Genomic DNA, 22,948 nt, shown 5'->3' with positions numbered 1-22,948 from the left:
TATTAAATATAATTCTGATTAATTTAACAGTGACTTTTCTTATCATAATGTAAAGGAGAAAGATTTTAGCTTTTATATACAAGAAAATTAATTTTGTTTTTATATACTCTTATTAATGATATTTTAAATATAAAAAGCAAAATTAAGTTAAAAAATTAAGGATTAAAAAAAAATACAACTAAAATGTTATTACTAGAGGTGGTCAATCCTGATTCCATCGATTTACAAGGAATCAAAAGAATCATGATATCTTCTTTTTCAACAAACTTTAATGATTACGATTCTTTTAAAATTTTTATTTTTATGCTTTAACAATATTGCTTTTTTTATAAATGCTCCCTTGAAAATATTCTAAAAATAAAGATACACACTCTTTGCCAGAGTAACTAATAAAAATGTTTTTCTTCAAAGCTTTATCTTTTGTTTATTTTGCATTAAAATCTCACTTTAATGTTTAACATCAATGTGAAACTTAAGTAACTGTGAACAAAAACCTTAACAGAAAGCATTTTACTTACACATAAATAACCTATGCATATATAATCTTTCATCAAATTTTCTGATATTTGAACCTACGAAAAGTGTGGAAACAACCATAATATATATACTTTTTATTTTTACCTTTATTATATTATTAAAAGTAATTCTTGTTGTTTTTAGTATTATTGTTATACTAATTATTTTATTGTTATAAATATTATCTTTATTTCAGAACATAGACATATACATTGATTGATTACAGCCCCAAAACAAAAGAAAAGAAAGGTATAGGACTATTTTACCATCAAAGTAAATGAAACTAACTATACAATAAGCAAAACATATCCAGGGGTGGTGGCAGAATTTCTCAGTCATTATCTTTACCGAATTATCTTTAGCCTAATTGTAATATTGAACATGCTAAAGTATTTAAAAAAAACATAGATCTGATACAACATGATAATTTTGCAAATTTGGCACAGTTGTGAAATGCTATTATAACCCAAAAATAATAATAATATATACATATATATACAGTATTGGACAAAACATTTGCAACCAACATCGAACAATGCTAAAAAGTGTTCCTAATTTTACATGTCTTAAAAACGAAACGAACTATACTACCACAGCAAACAGTTCAGGAGTCTGGAGTCATAGCATGCCATGACATCAGGAATCAGCTGACAGGTGACAGCACACAGGCAGAATTTCGTTGACAAGTGCCATTTTGCAGCGGACAAAACAAGTGCAACTTTTTTGGTTTGTTTCATTTTCTTTTTTTTTTTGGTTTGTTTCATTTTCCGTGTCAACGTCACGGAAGTTTTTTAATAATTAAAGAAAGTATCCAGAAGTTTCCAGAAGAAGCATCTAGAAGCATCAAAAAATATTCAGAAACATTCAGAAGCATCCAGAAGCATCGAAAAGAAGCATCTAGAATCTTCCAGAACAGGTTCACACAGGTTCATTTTACTATATAAGAGACATGTAAATCGACATGTAATTCGGTCAGTATATGGAAGTCAATCAGTCAGTATTATCAAGACAGTTTATTGAAGTGAGTTTTATCAAAGTATTTTATCGAAGAACATCAATACAAGAAGTGAAATACAACAAGTGTTTCATTACATCAATACAGTCCACATCCAACCAAGACGTTGTGTTCCACAGAGCATTATGGTATTTGCCGTGTACGTCGACCGGCCGGAAAACGCCTCGATTTACGTTACTGCCATAAGACCGTGAAGCATGGTGGAGGCAATGTAATGGTCTGGGGGTGTTTTTCTGCTAACGGTTTAGGTCCAATACATCGAAACGATGGAATAATGGACCGTTTCATGTATAAAAATATCCTGAAAGATGTTATGTTACCTCATGCTGAATGGAATATGCCAATAAAATGGGTTTTTCAGCAAGACAACGATCCGAAACACACTGCAAAAGTAGTCAAGTGGTGGTTTCAAGACAACCACCTATCGGTGATGGATTGGCTGCCTCAATCTCCGGATCTCAACCTTATCGAGAACCTGTGGGAGATCGTCAACCGCAGAATTAATCGTGAAAGTGTTCATAATAAGGATCAACTGTTTGAACAAATCCAAAAGGCCTGGGCAGCGATTCCACAAAGTTTCATTGATCACCTGATTGAATTTATGCCTCAAAGATGCAAGGCTGTGATCGACAACAAAGGATTCGCCACGAAATATTGATAGCGAAATACAGCTTGGTCAACATTTTGTCGAGTTGCACTTGTTTTGTCCAGAAGGAAATCAACTTTTTTTAATACTTTTGATTAATTTATTAATTTTCGTGTACAAATAATGAACTTTGTGATGAATAAAACTTGAAGAACTTTGTCTCTAAACAGTTACATACTTATTTCTCTAAATTGAAAAAATGCAGCACTTTTATATAAAGAAACTAAATTAGAATTGTTTGGTTGCACTCGTTTTGTCTGATACTGTATATATATATATATATATATATATATATATATATATATATATATATATATATATATATAGCCCATACATCAAATAACTTATAGTTTGCTGTTGCAAAGGAGTGGTACTACAACGATTGAGGGTTTAGCATGGGGCAGCAATCTTTTCTTTTATTGTTTCTAATTTCATCAGAAAAATAGAAGAAAAAACCCAAAGAATAGTTAAAGAAATGAGAACTCCCCATGCCAAACCCTCAATCGGTGTAGCTGCTCTCCTTTGTGGCAGCTAGCTATAAGATAGTTAATGTATGTACTATATATATACACACTACTGTGTATATATATATATATATATATATATATATATATATATATATATATATATATATATATATATATATATACATATATATATATATATATATATATACATATATATATATATATATATATACATATATATATATATATATATATATATATATATATATATATATATATATACAGTAGTGTCCAAAACTAATTGGACAAACACTTTTTTTGTTATATTTTCTCATTAAGTTAACATTTTTAAATGAAATTTCACGTAGGCGTATTAAATTATATTTCAATTATGAAAAACAAAACAAAAATTCCCTTATGGCAGTAATTACTCCAAATTTTGCTAAAAGAATGGAAATGATTGGCTCAAAAGTAATTGGACAAACTAAATTCTAACAACGTTGATATAACTAAGACTATTTTAACTTCTTTTTCTGAAGGCAGATTTTTATAAAAACATTCAATGATCAATAATTTGAAATGGGACATAATAAATATTTAAGCAAGGCAGTGAAAAAGTTGATTGTACAAGCATCTAATAACGGTAATTTTCTTGAGCGACAAATTTCAATAGATATGAACATTCCGTAATCAACAGTTGGTTATACATTAAAAGTTTTTCAACAACGGAGTCACTTCCAAGTTTCAACAAAGTCAGGACGCCCGAAATCAACAACTTTCTGTCAAGATAATGTAGTAAGATAATCAAAAGCAGATCTGCACAAGAGTGCTAAAGAAATTCATAGAGAATTTACAGTCACATCAAATTTCTTGCTCTTATGCATCAGTAAAGTGTCGCTTAAGACAAAACAACCTTTTTGGCTATCGTCCTGTTAAAAACCTTTTGTTTCTGCAAAAAATCATAGAGCACAGTTAAAATTTGCTAAGGAACATCTAAACTGGACAGCAAACCAATGGTCGAAAAGCAATGGAGTGACGAGTCAAAGTTTAATATGTTTGGTTCTGATGGTATTAAATATGTTTGATGTACAATAGGTCTTCAAAATGATGTTAAGTACCAAGTTCCGACAGTAAAGCATGGTGGTGGTTCAGTAATGGTTTGGTCATGTTTTAGCCATATCTGGATAATCCTACTCTTGAAAGCCCTATGACCTTGCTAAGAAACCTTGGTTTTCTATATTTGCATCTGTATCACAAATCCAATGCCTAGGTCTGAGGATGCAAAAACCAACACAAGAAGGTCTTCTTCAGCACTCTGTACTGGAAAAATAAGGTCTAGATCTTTATCTCATAATCAACTGACACCATGTGTTTGCAAAGACCAGGCTTCTTAAACCTACAGATTCGAGGACAATAAAAAGTTACAAAGCTTATTGCTGAAATGATATGCACTTATATCCAACCTGTTAGTTTTGTAGAAAATCCTGGTTACAAAAGGTTACTTCAGATTTTGAAGCAAAAAATAATTCTTGACTATTAAAATTCCCAATATCTATCAAAAGGTTACAGATAAAATTCATTTCTTGGAAAAAAAGGTTATTAATAATTAATAACGTTAACTATGTTAATAATTTATGTTAGTATAACTACTGACATGTGGAGCTCCAAAGCTAATGTTGACTACATGAACCTAACAGAACACTACCTAACAAAAAATATGAAACAAATTCAAGTTTGTCTTGATGTAGTACCTTTTTCATATGAATCCCACAATGCAGCCAATCTTGCTAAAGATATGAATGAATCACTTAAGCGTTGGGATTACTTATGAAACTACAATCTTGTAAAAATACTATCACATAAAAAAACAAAGAAAAAAAACAAAAACCTCATCTTCAGCCTCAATGAGAATTTTGATATCATCAGAAGAAAGAGACTTTAATAGCAAGTTTTTAGCATTCTAAAGTAAATATACTTTATTCATATGAACATCAAAATTTATTAGGAATTATTACCATTACTGTCATTACATTAGTGTGCTAAATTTATATGTAAAAATACCTTTAAACTTTGGTTTGGTATATAATATTTAGAGCAGTTGAAATCATCTCCCAAACTAAAATAAACGATTTAAAACAGTTGAACTCACTTCTTAAAACTAGATTAAATGATTCAGAACATTTAATTACTTCCAAAAACTAAAACAAATAATTCAGAATAATTGAAATTATTTTCTAAACTAAAACAAATAATTCTGAACAGTTGAAATCATTTTTTAAAACTAAAATGCAAATTTAAATGTACATAGTACATAAAAAATAGCAACAAATAAATATACATACATAATACATACATACATAATATAATACATACATACAATAATAATACATACATACATACAATAATACATGCATACAATAATAGTACATATAATACATAATATAATACATACATACATAATATAAACAATATTCAAAGATAATTTTAACATAACAAACACTTTTAATATAAACTTAAGAAAAATTAAAAAATATTTCAATTGCATAAAGGATGTATAATCATGTACTTTAAAAAACTACCACAGATAGACTTAATTTCCAAAAATACCGAGTCAATCAATGCTATTCATTTCATCAATAGTAACTAACTAAAAAACAAAAAACAGTGAAAAATCTGATCAGTAATGATTGAAAACTCTGATAGCTCTATAAAAAGAATGAGCATTCAAACAAATTGCGATATATAAAAGAAATGAGCATTGAACTAAATTGTGACATAAAAGATAAACAATTATAACTGATAACTGTGTCTTAACATTCATCTTTTTCTATAATTATAAAAAATGTTGTGAATATTTGACTATCTTTAAACCAAATAAATATAAATGCAAATACTATAGATAACAATTGAATATTATAAAAATCTCATTGACTTTGAAGTATAAAAAAGTGGGAATGGGAAGATAAAAAAAAACTCCTCTTTTATTGTTTCTTTTTTGACTGATGTAATAAGCAAAATTAACAAGTAATTGGTTATAATTAATTTTGAAACACTGCTGTTGCTGACATTACTGATGTGTGTGTGTTTTGACACAGAGTTTTGGAAAGAAGATTTATCACGCTTGACCTTATAGTTTTTCTCTTTATCTTTTTGACCTTACGATATTCTAAAATCTTACGATATTCTAAAATCTTACGATATTCTAAAATCTTACGATATTCTAAAATCTTACGATATTCTAAGATCTTACGATATTCTAAAATCTTACGATATTCTAAAATCTTATCTTTATTATAATCTGTTAATATCTGTTTATAAGTTAAAAGATCTCAAACTTTTATATTAGATAATACTTTGATGCAATCATAAATTCTGTAGTAATAGATAAACCTTATGTTATTTTTAAATCAGTAAAGTAATTTTTATTAATTTTAAATCAGTAAAAGTCAGGTAGTTTATTTTATTCATTTTAATAATAACATAATTCAAGCCCTTTGTTAATTTTATTTAAAGTATATTAACCTATGTTTTTATTTTTAAAAACTTGAAGACGATACTCTTTTCAAAGGTCATACTTTTGATAAAGGTCAAACTTTGGAACAAGGTCAAACTTTTAATAAAGTTGCTGTTTATCTCAAAAACCTTTGCTTCTCACACAGTCAACTCTATGTTGTATGTTCAAGAACAAGATTGTATAATAGCTTATTTTTAAAAATTGATGAACATTTTGATTAAATTTAATGAAGTTGATGACACTTGATGAAGGAATGTCATTTGATAAATGCTACACAAACAATGTTGTATTTACAAATGTACTTATATATAAACAATTATTGTTCTACTATTAAACACCACGTTTTTTACAAATAATTAAATAAAACAAATTTTGTTACTGGAAACCAGTTGATGTTACTAAAAACCCAGTTGTTACAGATTTTCTGATGGATTATAAATAACTTTGAAAATATCAATCACAATAAAAATTACAGAAAATCTTTCAGCTGTTTGATTTTTTGTTTTTTAAAGTTAATAACATACATTCCATGTCATTCATTAAACATCACAAGTATGTCATTGAACAAATATTACACAAATAAGATAGTATTTATAAATGTTCCTAATTTATATATTTAAGCACTTTTATGAGTCATATGATGTGGTAATGTTTGTTATTTATTATGTATTTATATGTGCTAAGGTTATATGGGTTTATATTTTGTAAGTGTTTATGTGTTATAAATGTGTAAATATATGTTATAAAGTGTTTCTATATGTGTAATGAGTTATAATCTTATGTGTTTATAGTTTGTAAACGATTATTATGTTATTTCCATGGTTTCAAAGTGTTGTGACTTGTCTTAGTTTACAGCAAGAGTTTTATCCTTGCTAGACAAGTGGTCTACTTTGCTATAATGTGACGTGGCTTCCTTGAGAGTAAGAACGTTGTCCTCGCAGCCAAACGTTGCAGTGTCATAATAAAACATATAATAAAGTCTGTTTGTAATTAGTGTAATCATAAAACAGTATTTTTAAATTAGATAACATAATTTAATAAATATTTCTTATAGATTCTTATGCCCCAACAGTAACGGGAGTGACATCTGTTAATGGTGAATAAGTGATTTATAGTTTTTATAGGTTATTACAAAAATAAAATTTTATTTGTTACTTTTTATTTTTAGATTTACTGCTTTGCTTTAGGTATACCTAAATCATACTTACCATAAACGATAAAATTACTGCTGACTATGATTGTGTTAAAGCTTTTTCTTCTTAAAATAAATCTCTTTGGCATTTAGAAGGGTGAATAAGGGTCCCATATCCTATAAGGTGCATAATCCTTACCGCTGTTTAATATTTAATATTTTTATAATTTTGTAACTCGCTTTCCTGACAACCCTAATCATTTACCTTCTCTACTCGACTTATGTCTTGTTTCTGATCCTAGTCAGTGCTCAGTTTCTCCACATTCACCCTTAGGTGCTTCTGATCACAGTTTGATCTCTTTAAAACTAATATCTCATTCTTCTTCATCACCTGAATCCCCCTATTATCGAACCTCTTACAACTACAGTAAAGCTGACTGGGATTCTTTCCGTGATTTTCTTCGTGATGGCCCTTGGGTAGAAATCTTTCAACTTCCTGTCGACAAATGTGCTTCTTACATAACTTCGTGGATTCAGGCTGGCATGGAATCTTTTATTCCCTCTCGACAATTCCAGGTGAAGCCTCACTCTCCTCCATGGTTTTCCTCACACTGTGTTGCTGCAATTGCCAATCGAAACCGTTACTTCCATATTTATCAGCAAAACAATTCTCAAGAAAACAGACGTCTGTTTATTACTGCTAGAAACAACTGTAAAAAGGTTTTGTCTAATGCCAAAACCAGCTATTCTCAGGTCATGAAATCTCGTATCTCATCTCAAAAATTAGGCTCTTGTGACTTCTGGAGAATCTTTAATAATATCAATTACAAGGGCAAATCTATAATTCCACCTCTCTTGTATGGTTCAGACTTTGTCACCTCACCTAAAGACAAAGCCGAACTGTTTGCTAAAAACTTTTCATCAATATCATCTCTTGATTCCACTAATTGCGTTCTACCTGATATTGCCAACAAACAGGTTGATCCATTGCTTGACATTCATATCACTCCAGCATCTGTATCTAAAGTGATTTCCTGCCTAGACTCTTCTACAGCTTGTGGCCCAGACAACATACCTGTTAATGTCTTGCAGAAGTGTTCTCCGGAGCTGTCGTCTATACTCTCAAAACTATTCAACAAGTGCTTATCAGAGTCTTGTTTTCCAGCCTGCTGGAAAGCCGCATCTGTTATCCCTATCTTCAAAAATTCTGGGGAGCGATCTGATTCGTCTAACTACCGTCCCATAAGTCTTCTTCCTATCATAAGCAAGGTTTTTGAATCTTTAATTAACAAACACTTAATTTCTCATCTTGAATCTAATAACTTACTTTCTGACCATCAATATGGATTTCGATCTTCTCGTTCTACAGCTGATTTGCTAACATTAATAACTGACAGGTTTTATCGCGCATTAGATGAAGGTGGAGAGGTTAAGGTCATCGCTTTTGACATTTCAAAAGCATTTGATAAAGTTTGGCATGCTGGTCTTCTCCATAAGCTTTCTTCTTATGGTGTATCCGGCAACATCTTTAAGATCATTGAATCCTTCCTTTCTAATCGTAGCATAAAAGTTGTCCTCGATGGACAACACTCTTCTTTTAATTCTGTAACTTCAGGGGTTCCTCAAGGTTCTATCCTTGGCCCTATACTCTTTTTAATTTACATTAACGATCTTCCAGATATTCTCACATCTAAGGTGGCATTGTTTGCTGATGATACTACCATTTATTCTTGTCGTGATAAGAAACCAACATCCTCTGATTGCTTGGAGGGGGCATTTGAGCTTGAAAAGGATCTCACTTCTGCTACAGCATGGGGCTCACAGTGGCTGGTGAACTTTAATTCAGATAAAACTCAATTTTTTTCAGCCAATCGTTATCGCAATAATTTAGATCTTCCTATATTTATGAACGGTGATGTACTTGATGAGTCACCTACTCTTCATCTTCTAGGATTAACTCTTACTTCCAATCTTTCTTGGAAACCATATATCAAATCGGTTGCAAAATTAGCATCTGCTAAGGTTGCATCTCTTTATCGAGCTAGCCACTTTCTTACTCTGGATTCTATTCTCTATCTCTATAAATCTCAAATCCGGCCTTGTATGGAATACTGTTGACATATCTGGGGCGGATCTTCTAATGATGCCCTTTCTCTTTTAGACAAGGTGCAAAAACGCATTGTAAACATAGTTGGACCTGCTCTTGCAGCCAACCTTCAACCATTATCACATTGTCGTAATGTTGCTTCTCTTTCTCTTTTCTACAAATACTATAATGGGCACTGCTCTAAAGAGCTAGCGTCTATTGTGCCATCTACTAAAATTCATTCTCGTGTTACTCGTCATTCAATTAAGTGTCATCCTTTTTCTGTGACTGTTCCTAAGTGCTCCAAAAACGCTTATTCGTCTAGTTTTTTTCCTCGAACATCAGTTCTTTGGAATTCGCTTCCTTCATCTTGCTTTCCTGATTCATATAATTTGCAATCTTTTAAATCGTCCGTTAATCGTTATCTTGCCCTACAATCTTCATCTTTTCTCTTACAGTAACTTCCAACTTTAATTAGTGGCTACTTGCAGCCTTGTTGGAAGCGAAGATGTTTAAAAAAAAAAAAAAAAGGCGTTTCTTTAAGCATTCTTTTATATATAAATCTGCGTTCAAAGTTTTACGAGTAATGTATGGTGTACTTTTTAAACCACAGGAGCAGATTGCTTGCCAAATAAGGAACTCAGGAGCAAATTTTTCAGTTTGAATATATTTGAATTTTTTGGCAACATATCTACCTTTCAACTGATAAAAATATTGCTGTCCTGGCAATTGTGAAAAGTCCTTTTTGCAATAGGTTTCATTGTCTTCAATTATGCACAAGTTTTCTCGGTTTAAAAGTTTGTATAGTTTTTTTGAGCGACGAATTGCTTTAATTTCTCCATCAATGAATTGCTTTGGAGTTTTCTTTTTATGACATGCTTTACATTCTTGAGATCTAAGTACTTTTCCTATCAATGATTGGCTGCATTTAAATTTTCTTGCAAGATCTCTCTGCGACTGACATGGATTTGGCTTTATGGAGCTAATGATTGATTTTGCTTTATATTTATCTTTAAATCCTTTCTTTTTTGCACTTCCAGCTTCTCTTTCAATAGATTGAGCCTGTTTATGTCGCCGCAAAATAAATCCAATTGATAATCAAGAAACACTATTTTGAAATGTCAACTTGTGGCAATGAAGGATTTTGAAAAAAATTTTCTAAAACTTCATTTTGTTTTAATATTTATTTACTCATTTTAGTCTGATAGCAATAATAACCAATACTTATTACAATTACAATCAAAAAACACATTAGCTTCCGTGTGCAAAAAAAATTAAAAAAATTTGTCAAGTAGTTTTTGAGTAATTAACGATTAAAAGGTGCTGAATTTCATGGTGTTCAACCGGTATTTGTTAATTTTGTGATGTTGTTATTGTGTTTTGTGTTGATAGACAACTTGGCTTACCTTCACATCAGTGTTTATCATTAAAAAAAATAATTGGGTTGTTTCATAACTGAAACTGACTAAATATAATTATTCACTAAAAACCAAAGATTCAGTTTGCAACAATAAATCTTGAAACTTTCTTAAAAAAAAAACACCATTACACAAATTAAGTTTCTTATTTTTTATCTATTTAGTCACATTTTTGAGTTTTCAAATAAATAAATAGAGTACATAACACATTAATGTGTTATAAGTGTTTTCAATAATTTTTGTTCCATTTTTCATGTCGAATTCCTTCTCTTATGAAAGTTCTTACATTGCAGAATTTAAGGAATGTTCTGAATGTTGATCGTTTTCTAAAAGCTAAAACAAAGTTTCGATAACCTTTATACCATTTACTAAAAGTTATATAATAACAAAGCAATTTTATAATTCAAATTTTATAATTCAAATTTCATAAGCACTTTTGATGCTTTTTTATGTTAAATTTTTTTGTATTTTTTTTTTTCTTCAAAAAAAAGTTTTTATTTTATCTCAAGAAAAATATCTTTTTTGTTTCTCACATAAATTTGTATATTTTTTCTCTTTGGAATTATTATTTCTTATATTGGTCATTTTGCTATGTTTTTTTATATTTCTGTTATATTTTTGTTAAATCATGCAACCATTAAATTCAGTACAAGGAAAAATAAAAAAAATAAAATAATTAAACTAATGCAAGGAACTTGAAGATTATAAAATTGCTTTTCTTTTAACATTTTTCATTATTTCGAATAAATAAGCAAACACTAACGAAATTGATGACATCAACATCTGCAAAGTGTCTTTAGCAATTTGTTTTCCTACTAATGTCCACTCTCTAATCAAATCTTTGGTTGTACTTTTATTGCTTTGCCACCCAAATATCCTTTGCCAATTCCTCAAAATTTCTCAATGGGACAGAACTGTGGGCAGTCTCTGAGTGTGTTGCTTGGACCACAAGCTGTAGAAGAGTCTAAGCAGGAAATCACTTTAGATACAGAAGCTGGAGTGAGGCTTGAATTGGAATCGTCAAGAAGGAATTCAAGTTTCCATGCCAGTTATAATCCAAGAAGTTACATAAGAAGCATATTTATCAGCAGAAAGACAAAAGATTTCTACCCAAGAGTTATCACAAATAAAACCAAGGAAAGTGGTTTTATTTGTGATAATTAGCTTTAAGATAATTGTAAGAGGTTTGATGATAGAGGGATTGAGATCTTTTTGTTTGAAGTTTTTTAAAGGTTTTTTTTAATTTGAAGAAAGAGATAATAATTTTAGAGAGATCAAGCCATGATCAGAAGCACCTAAGGGTGAATGTGAAGAAACTGAGCACTGACTAGGATCAGAAACAAGACATAGTAGAAGACATAGTAAGTCAAGTAGAGAAGGTAAATAATACAGATTGTCTGGAAAGCAAGTTGGAAAGTTGACTATTTGTGTTAGAGATTGAGAAAGGCAAAAGTTGTGGGTCTTAACACCTTCATAGGCACTGAAACTAAAACTAAGCCATTCAGTGTCATGAGCATTAAAGTCATCAACAACAATGATATTGGGTGAAGGATATAGAGAAAGGTCTCTGTCAATTTGATCAGAAATAACATCAAAAAGAGTGCAATCTAGGAGGAAAGGAGAGCAATAAGCAACAAAGAGAAAAGTGATAGAGTGAAGTGGTGCTGAACAAAAGCACATGAAAGAATAGTCTGTGGATTTAAACTTAGTTTCCCAACAAATGGTGAATTCTTATGAATGTAAATGCCCAGGCTAAGCATGTGACTATTGGAGTCTTTATGAATAAAAGGAAGATAACCATCAACACTAAGATCACAAGATGAGACAGCCGAACTAAAATTAGTCTCACAAAGAGTAAGTAGGCCTGATGAACTTTGCAAGAGATAAGACTCAGCAGAAGAAAAGTTACTTTGAAAACCACGAATATTAGTGAATGATAGATTTAGAGAACTTGGTGACGATGATGTTTTTTTGTGTTTTATAGTTTTTGATACTTTAGCCATTTTTTAAATTGGTTAAAGAAATTGACTCAAACCACAGATATTACTCAGTAACACTACATACTTAATAGTCTAAGCAATCGCCTCATTACTATTAATAAACCCTAAGCTGTAACAAAGGTCTCCAAATGTGGCCTCGATAGCTGGTAGTCTGGTTTCCTAAACTGTGACAGCTCTCAGAGCTGTCACATAGTTTGGGAAACCTGACTACCAACCGGCCTCAAATCCATAAAACTGAGTTTTAGATCTGTATCCTCATTAGAAGAATAAGCTCTAATAACTAATAGAATGATTTGACTTAAAAAAAGAGACGCAAGCAAAATCCATGCAATGAGTAAAGAAGATCCAGCATTCAACATCTTAAACTGGAAACAATATATTATAGATACATCTACGCCAGCCAAATAGATGAAGAAGAGTTGCAAAGCTGGTCAACAGATAGAATCTGTTTACCCCTCTTAATGATCTATTGATTTAAGGATCACATGCTTTATATGTGAATGGAAACTATTTATACCTCTACCACATTTATTGATTACAATCTAAATAGTTTCCATTTGCATTAAGTATCAATTTTTTGAACAAACAAAATCTATAATAATAAATTGTTTGCCAAAATAATTTATTATTATAGGTGTTGTTTATATTATTATATAACAAACTAAAAACATTATTAATTATTATTAAAAACAGCTTAATTGAAAGATTTTGTCAAAAGTTCTTTACAGAAAAGTTTCTATAAAAAATGTCAAACAGACAGTGCTAACTTATTTGGCATAACTAGGATTCCTGACCCGTTTTCTATGTCCTCTTTTGCTTTTCAACAAAATCTTAATAAAAGGTTAAAAAAAATTAATTTATAAAAATTTTTATTATAGCTTTAAGTTTCCAAAAACACTAGGAGTAATGTTACGCAACTGTCATCTATGTTAATAATACTTTTGCTAACCAAAATTCAAGAATTTTGAATCAAATAATTTTCTTAAGTTTTTTAAAATATATTTAAGTAAAGAGAATAAATTAAGAACAAGCCTAGATATAGTTTGATGCGGAACAGACTTACCGTGAGCCATATCGTATGGGTCCTCACAGCTAGCTTATATTAATATAATAAAGTAATTTATATAATAAAGCATAAATCCTTAAAAAAAGTAATTTATAATAAACATACCATTTTAAAGAAATTAAATATGACTTACTAGGAAATTTCTAATGGTAGCAGAAATTTGGGCAAGCGAAAGCCAGCAATATTTAAAAGGTCTTTAACCAATTGACTTTTAATGTTCAAATCAGTGCTTGAGTTAGCTTGTAGACTAGAACCAAGAAAACATAATAAAACATAAGAGAAATAAAAAAGTAAAAAGTAGTTTAGTTTATGTGTAATAAACTTTAATAATGAAAAAATGTAAAATTATACACAAATTAAGTTATTCTCCAGGAATATAAAAATATCATTTCCGATTCTTATTTTTTTAGTTGATGGTTGAAGGATGGCTTTAAGAATTTCACAACACATTAAAGTATTCATTTTTTCATCAATAAATGTCAATTTTTTCCACTCTTATCCAACTCATACTACTCCAAACCATAAATGTTTTTATTCTGTCTGAACCTCTGGAACGATGTCCATTTACTGGAACCATAGATGCCATTTTCCAGCAGGCAAGAAAATAAGATTCAGTCAAGCACTTATTAAATAGTTTAGAGAAAATCAAAGAGAGTTCTGGAGAACACTTTTGAAAGACTATGACAGGAATGTTGTCTGAACCACAAGCCATATAAGAGTTTAATAGAGAAATAAGTTAAAAATAAAAAAGCCGAAATAATTTGGGTGTTTAACTGGAAGGAAGAAAGAGTATGGCCATTAAATTCAAAAGTCAAATTAGAGGAAAAATTCTTTGCAAATAATTCTGCTTTATCTTATCCTTGGAAGAGGTAATAAGATAAGTAAATTGGAAATAATGGAGCTTATCATCAGAAAGCATTTTTTTACACTGAGTTCTTGCAATAACAAAAAGGCATTTGTTCTTTAGAAAGTTGTTCTTTGAAAAAAATGATTAGATATAGCAGCTGCAAAAGAAAGTGAAAACAATGGAGTAGAACGAGGCTTGACTAGAAACTGATAAAAAGGAATAAAAGCTTCCATACCTGCCTGGATACAGTTGGAGGAGAATTTATCAGAGGAGAGACATATTACATACAAATTACACAACTATATAATAAGTCTATGTAGTTCATAGCAAAATTACATAGTTTTATTGGATGACTTTATAACTTTTAGTTATTCAAAATTACTATGTAAATTATTTTTAATAATTTTTTGACTATTTTCAGCTTTATACCCACTGTCTTGTTTTTCTGTTCTCATCTGTAAGTTTTTGAATACCCCAGCTTTCTTTTTAGTATCCAGTTATTAAAGAATTTATATGAAATTTTTTTTTCTGTCAAAACAGTTCTTCATCATGTAATTTTTGGATGTATCAAAAAAATTTATGATTTTAAAATAAGCCATGCAACAAAGAAATTTTTTTTGTTAGGTAGCTCTCTGCCTTTGCTCCTTGTTTACATTTTTATAGCAATATAAAATGAAGTCTTTTTTAAAGATTTAAAAATATATTTTAATACCCAGTTTTAAGTTAGCAAGTTTCCAGTGGTACTTGGTATGTGGTGTGTTAAGAAACTTCAAATTATTCTACAAAATATTTTTAAGATTGGTGATAAAATGAAATTGAAATGAAAACTTACATCTATGAAGAAATGAAAACTTACATCTTTAGTTAACTGCCGTAAACGAGGTGACCTCAAATAAAAGTTCAAGATTGGGAGTAACATTGGCTAGCACTTTCCCCTTATTAAAATTCTGCCAAGAGTTCATCACAGAAAGAGATCTTAACTGGAAAAATAAGATTTAGCTCATTTCAAAACTTTCAACAACTGCATTGCCAAGGCATGAAACAGCCTGACAGATAATGTAGTCTACTCTTCATCCATCAACAGTTTCAAAGCGAACCTTGATAGATCCTAGAATAACACGGTGTCATATACTGAAGTTGTTATGTTACAATGATGTCATATATTGAAGCTGTTAAGAATTAAATGCACATGAAATAAATTATCAAGTCTGCAGATTGCGGCATATATTATAGACTCCGAAAACCAAGTCAAAACGGAAAAGGCAACAACAATTTTATTGATATGCATTTATTATTTAGTTTTAATCAAAATAATTTAGCCCAAACATTTTTTTAAAACAATTTCTTTAATATGAATACAACTTGTCTCGGCACTTGGGGATCCTTTTAAATACAAATAACCACAAACACCTACTAAAGCTAATTTAGAGAAAAGATAAGAAAGTTTTAAACTTCCTATTTTATTCTTTTGATGAAGCAATGCAAAAACCTGATCTACCAAAAGTTGAAAAAATTGCAAATTTTTTCAACTTTTATTGGATCCCTTTAACCAAAAATAATTTGGGATCCCTTTAACCAAAAATAATTTTTTTAACAAAATTAATTATTTATGGTTAAAGGGATCCCAAACCTAGACATGTTGTGCTCATATAAAAAAGAAAGATAAAAAAAAAATGTTTTGGCTATATTTTATGATAAAAAAAAAGATAAATGCATACCAAGAAAAACTAACTTTTTTATTTTAATCTCCGTTTTGTTGAAGGCCAAAGAGTAAGCATAATATACACTGCAATCTACAGACTTGATAATTTATTCAAGCGCATTTTATTCCTAAGAGTTTCAGTACATAACATCATTGATTTTTTGTTTGTTTGCGTAAGAGATCAATAATGTAAACAAACAAAAAAGTCAATGACATCATGTATTTTTAAAAATTGTAAATATTATAATCATAAATTTAAGTTTTATAAAAAATAGAAGAAATAAATGTTTTCATTTATTTATTTAATTAAATTTATTTAATTAAATTTTTTTTATTTAATTAAATTATTTATTTAATTAAATTTATTTAAATAAATGTTTTTATTTATTTATTTAGTTTAACATAATAAATTTTAAACTATTTTAGCTAAAAACTGATTCTTATTTAAAACATGTAAATAAAACAAATTAAAACACAAAATGCATTTTAAGACTCAAAACTTTTATGTGCAAATCATACCTTGGAGATATATTGACTTCTAACAACCATGGTTTCAAATTGCTGTCTAAGATTATGTCAAATCCAAAAAGTTCATGACAATTGTATCTAGCAAAGGATTTTAAAGGAATTATTTTTTGCAATATCCAAAAAAAAAAAAAAGAAAAAAGAAAAAAAAAGACAACATAATTCTGTTACACACCGACTTTTGGTGTTTCTTCTTACTTGACTATTCACTAAGTATTCACCACTGTTAAAATAATATAATTAACAAATATTGTTAAAAAATAATATAATTAACAAATATTGTTAAAAATAATATAATTAATAAATATTGTTAAAAATAATATAGCAATCAAAATAAAAAATCGTTATTAATAAGAATTAAGAAAACAAAAGCTATAACTAATAGACTAAAATAGAGATAAATAAAAATGGGAACATCAACTAATAAACGTAAACAAAAAAAACAAAGAATTTTTTTTTTATAATAAAAAGAAAAATATTTTGATCTATACATTTTTTTTGTGTCATACTGCATTAATAAATCTCCCTTCCCATTGAGCAACAAATGTCTATCTAATAACTTTGTATACAGCAACAGTGTGTTCTAATAAACCTGAATACAAAGACAAAGTATTTTTGCCTCAAGTGCAACCTTTTTTAAAGTTCATTATGCAAATCATTTAACACCAATAATTATAAACATGACACAGAGCTTTCCAAAGTTAAAAGAAATTATTTTGTACTATCAATTAAATGGAAAATTATTAGGCTTTGCTGACAACACAACCAAGTTTTAAAATTTTTTCATCTTTGTTTAAATGAAAAATTTTCTTATTTTATAAAGGCACAAACTTACTTAATAATTAAACACAAAAAAAATTTCTGTTGTCCTCTTATGACACTGGTGATTAGACAACCATTATTATATCTTATTTTATTTTTTGCTAGATCTAACATCACTATAGAAAATGTCAGAACTCATTCCAATGTACTTGTAATTTTTTTAAAAGTTATTTTTATTAATTTTTGTATTTATGACTAATGATTGCCTAAAAAGCATGAAACTTGTTTTTCTTCATTTTAATTAAAATAAAGGGTGTTTTTTTTAGAGGTATAGAACTTTAAGTTGGCATTACTGTTCAAGATGGCGACCGATTTAACAGGTGACAAGTGATTTATTCTCAGTTTGGTTTGGCAATTCATCATGAATAGACTCACGCCTGAACAAAGCTTGCAAATAGTTCAATTTTATTTCGAAAATAATGGTTCTGTGCAAAATACGTATCACGCACTACGTCCATTTTATCTTCGACAAAATCATCCATCAGAGCAGTTAATTCGATTAACCATGGAACATTTTCGCACCACGTTTACTCTTATTGATAACTCGCATCCCCAGAGACGCCGTACGGTGCGTACATAAGAAGCTAATGCTACTGTAGAGCGTAGCATTGCAGAAGACCCGAATGAGTCTATCCGCCATCGAGCACAGGAATTGGATCTGTGTCCATCCACTGTATGGAAGATTTTGCGGAAGGATCTTGGTATGCGTGCTTACAAAATCCAACTCGTGCAAGAATTGAAGCCAAACGAACATCAAGCAAGGCGTAGATTCGTCGAATAGGCCCAAAACAAGATTGCCGTTGTTCCCGATTTTCATAAGCGAATTTTCTTTAGCGATGAAGCGCACTTCTGGTTAAATGGTTACGTCAACAAACAAAACAAAATGTCAAAACACCGTTACATCCAGAAAAAATGACTGTTTGGTGCGCTTTATGGGCTGGTGGAATCATTGGTCCGTACTTCTTCAAAAATGATGATGGCCAGAACGTTACAGTCAATGGTGATAGGTATAGAGCCATGATTACAAACTTTTTCATTCTTGAATTGAATAACCATGATGTCCAGGAGCTGTGGTTTCAACAAGGCGGCGCAACATGTCACACAGCTTGTGCCACAATCGATTTATTGAAAGACACGTTTGGTGACCGCCTAATTTCACGTTTTGGACCTGTGAATTGGCCTCCAAGATCTTGTGATTTAACACCGCTAGACTACTTTCTGTGGGGCTATGTAAAGTCATTGGTCTATGCGGATAAGCCACAAACGCTTGACCATTTGGAAGACAACATTTGCCGTGTTATTGCCAATATACGGCCACAAATGTTGGAAAAAGTCATCTAAAATTGGACGTCCAGATTGGACTACATCCGAGCCAGCCGTGGCGGTCATATGCCAGAAATTATATTTAAAATGTAATGCCACAAGATTATCTTTCTAATAAAAAAAAATTCTTGTCAATCAAATAATCCATCGTTGTTTTATTGCAATTTAAAGTTCTATACCTCTAAAAAAAACACCCTTTATAAACTTCCATTTTAAAATATAAATTAAATTTCTTCATTTGAGTACTTTTCTATTATCAAGAATTTTGTATTTTAATTTATTTTACAATATTGTAATGTTAAATTAATCAACAATATATATATATATATATATATATATATATATATATATATATATATATATATATATATATATATATATATATATATATATATATATATATATATATATATATATATTAGGGGTGTTCAGAAAAAATAAATTTTTAAATATGAAAAATCAAACCGTCTAAATTTGAAGCAAATATGTTTAAACTTACAAAAAATTTCAGCACCATTGAACCATTTTTTCTTTGCCCTCAAAGCACATGTTTGGAAAAAAAAGGACCCAAAAATGGATTACTTTAAGTGTATTGAGGGCAAGGCTAGCATAAATATTTATAATAAATTTTTTTTTCAGGGTTTAGGTAAATATTTGCATTTTTGATTAAAAAAGTATGGTCTTTTTCTTTCTTCTCAAAAAACAGTATAACTAACATTTTAAATAGGCTAAAAAACGTTTTGTGGTGCGGCGTTGTTTTTATAATCTTTATTCACCTATATACTTTTGCAAACTATATTATGAACCTGTTATTCAGGTTCATAATATAGTTTGCAAAAGTATATATTCAAAATAAGAATAGAATTACTCATTTTATGTATGTTTAATACCATTACCAAACAAAAGAATATATTCTTAACTTATAACTTAATTTATATACTTATAACTTAACTTATAATTTTATAAGTAGCGATAAGAAACACAAGATAAGATATAATGTGTTGTATATATATCATTTAACAAGTGAAATAAAAAATAGCAAACACTTAAACTATATATTAAGTATTTATCCGGCTTTAATAATATTTACAAATATATTCTTGGTTATTTAGATTAATGATAATGATAAATACTAAACTTGCAATAAATATGTATAAAGGAAACGAAAAGTGCGAATTTGAAAACAAATTAAAGTTAAGATCTAATAAAAAAAAACAAATTGTTTATTATTAAAGCAGCTAACCAGAAGTTACAGGCAGGGTCAGACTGGCACTGAGGGGCCGGGGGGAAACATAGATGGAGCCCTTATGGTAGCAAAAAACTTAGCAAAAAAAAGTTAAATTCTTAAAACCTTTAAAATTGATGCACATTAACAATAATTAGTAATTATTTTGTATTTTTGTGTGTTTTATTTAAGCATCTTGATTTATAGAGAGGCCCAGGACCTTCAGATAGTAGGGGCCCGGGGGGGGGTTAACAAATAAACTAAAGATTTAACAAATCAGAAAAACTTCGAGAATTACTTAAAAAAAGTTTTTTGGGTAAGCAAGCCAGATTTGAAAAACATTATTGGGACCAACAAAAAAAGATCTGACATTGATAAGCTTGAAGACTTGATGTTTTTGGAATATCAGGAAGGAGAAAGAAAGTTTATTCTTGGGACAGAGGATAAGAAATTTAGTAGAAAGGTAAAACTTTACAATTAAAAGTATTAAGTTATACTTTTCTTATAAAACATTTCATTATAATTTATATTATTTTATGTTTGTAGACAGCAGAGAGTAACAGAAAGAAAAATAGAACAAAGGATGTGCAATCAACAGAATCTAATTATGAAATTAAACTCAATTCTGATTTTGAGCCTAGTAATTATTATCAAAAAGAACCATCTCATTCTAACTGTATTTTAACTGAAGCTGGCGTTGAACCTACAGATATACATTGCAGTAAATAAATAAATATAACAGAATTAAGAATGGTACATTTTTGGAAACATACAACAAATGAATTGACTACAGGACCAGAAAACTTAATGTTTCAAAAATTTAAGAGCCTATTTTTACATCCTAATTTTAGTTATGCCCCAAGTGATATGTGGAAATTTAACTGGAAGGAGGTGAGTGGTAGTATAAGTGAAAAAGGCTACTGAAGATTCTATGAACTTTTGCAAAGCATATATAGAAAGAAAGGGGATAGCAGGAGAAGATAAATGTGAAGACAGAAGAGAGCTGGCTGAATTAGTTGTGACTTATCTACCACCTTCTATTTATAAAATCAGGAAAACTGGAGCTATCCATCATGCCCATTTTCTTGGTAAAGCAATTTACTATCTGAAAATCCAGCTTTTGTTTTCTCAACTTGACTTAGTTCAAAAAAACAACGATTTCAAAAAAGAAATCAAGTTTATCGTGGAGTTTGCGGTCTGTTTTTATGCCAAGCGGTATTTAGAATCGAGTAATGTGTCAAAGGCTCCCAACTTAGATATTAAAGCTATCCATCAGATGCATCAATTTAGAAATATTTGTTGGAATCCAAAAGCAGTTAATGCTGTGCTTGATTCGCTTTACAAGCACACTTGGTACTTGGACTCAACTATGATTCCACTAGCTCTATTAGATGTGGATTTGCATTTGCATGAATAACAAAAAGTCGCAGTTGCAATTCTTTCATTTAAAATGCCTAGGGCTGAACTAATCACTGGCGTTACCGCATTGACGGTTAGCAGAAAAGCGATTTTATTCAATTATGCGATAAAGCGATAAAAAATTGCATTCAATTGCACTCAATTTTTTCGTAAAAAAGTAACTCACAATATAACGTCTAGTCATTCACTCTATAAAAATCACAGCATCGTGATTACCTAACTAAATATTGCATTTGTAACTAAGCGCCCCCAATTTCTTGTCTAATTATCAAAATTTACTGCATTCCCGAAATTAATTGATTTGCAGTAGCGCCAATGCTTAGGCTAAACACTTTAAAAGTGAAAACAAAAAAAAAGAAATACATCAAAAAAGAGATAGAAAAAATGCTTGTACTGAGAAAGATTCATCAAGCTTAGCCCATTTGGTAGATAATTTTCTTACCTTATGTTTAGTTTTAGTGGTTTAACTGAAGAAAGAATAAAAGACTGGCTTTCACTTCCACTGCAATACTGGCATACACAACCTTCATTTAAAATTTTTGAAAACTATGCCAATAGCCTCATTGTTTTCAATGACCATTCAAAAAGAGCCGCCGGCATGATGCAGCAATATGTCTATCGTTACAGCTATGAAGAGGGAAAACAGAGCAGATTGATATCAGTTGACAGAGTTAGCTCTGCTTTCAGGATTTCTGGAAAAAGCTCCACTAGTCTTACCAAAAAAAGATTATCTGATAGTCTTTCCTCCTTAGCAAAGAAAAAAAACACGAACAAACAAAAAAAGACTGATTAGAAAAACTATAGAAGAAACTTCTACAAAATATTTTTAAATATTTAAAATATTTTTTTGATTTGATAAGTAATATCGAATCATGATATGCAAAAACAACATGTTGCAAAATCAACATTTTCGGTAAATTTAAAAAAACCTTTTTATTTCTCAATTGTTAATGATTTGTTTTTAAAGACCACTTGAAAACTGTGTATTTACTAATGATGTAAGGTACTTTGGCACATGTTTGATTTTTTCAGAATATCATTGATACTGCACATAAGGAACATTTTTTGCAATAAAATCTTCAAATTTTGCAAAAAAGTAAAAAAAATGTGAAGTGTGGTTTTTAAAGACAAATTAATAAATTGTAGTCAAAACTTAAGGAGTATTTCATTTTATTCTGATTAAAATAACAAACGTACATAAAATGAGCAATTCTATTTTTATTTT

At 29.6% G+C, this 22,948-nt stretch overlaps 1 protein-coding gene across 5 annotated transcripts in view; it reads right to left on the bottom strand.

Moving 5' to 3' along the window:
* The window catches only part of LOC100201129 (tubulin monoglutamylase TTLL4), a 44,725-nt gene that overhangs the window by 7,100 nt on the left and 14,677 nt on the right, over positions 1 to 22,948 (bottom strand). For 3 of the 5 annotated variants that reach the window (XM_065810580.1, XM_065810583.1, XM_065810582.1), the window contains 6 exons: positions 17,110 to 17,157; positions 16,929 to 17,015; positions 13,994 to 14,107; positions 4,706 to 4,760; positions 4,533 to 4,604; positions 4,396 to 4,431 (listed from right to left, as the gene is read on the bottom strand). In XM_065810580.1, the coding sequence (XP_065666652.1) occupies positions 4,396 to 4,431; positions 4,533 to 4,604; positions 4,706 to 4,760; positions 13,994 to 14,107; positions 16,929 to 17,015; positions 17,110 to 17,157 (412 nt within the window). The remainder of the gene's footprint in view (positions 1 to 4,395; positions 4,432 to 4,532; positions 4,605 to 4,705; positions 4,761 to 13,993; positions 14,108 to 16,928; positions 17,016 to 17,109; positions 17,158 to 22,948) is intronic. The other 2 variants (XM_065810581.1, XM_065810584.1) reach the window with 1 other exon arrangement.

This window comes from Hydra vulgaris, chromosome 11, assembly GCF_038396675.1.
Source record: "Hydra vulgaris chromosome 11, alternate assembly HydraT2T_AEP".
Classification (NCBI taxonomy): domain Eukaryota; kingdom Metazoa; phylum Cnidaria; class Hydrozoa; order Anthoathecata; family Hydridae; genus Hydra; species Hydra vulgaris.
The sequence above is the reverse complement of the archived record's forward strand: the minus strand, read 5'-3'. Positions and strand labels throughout refer to the sequence as shown.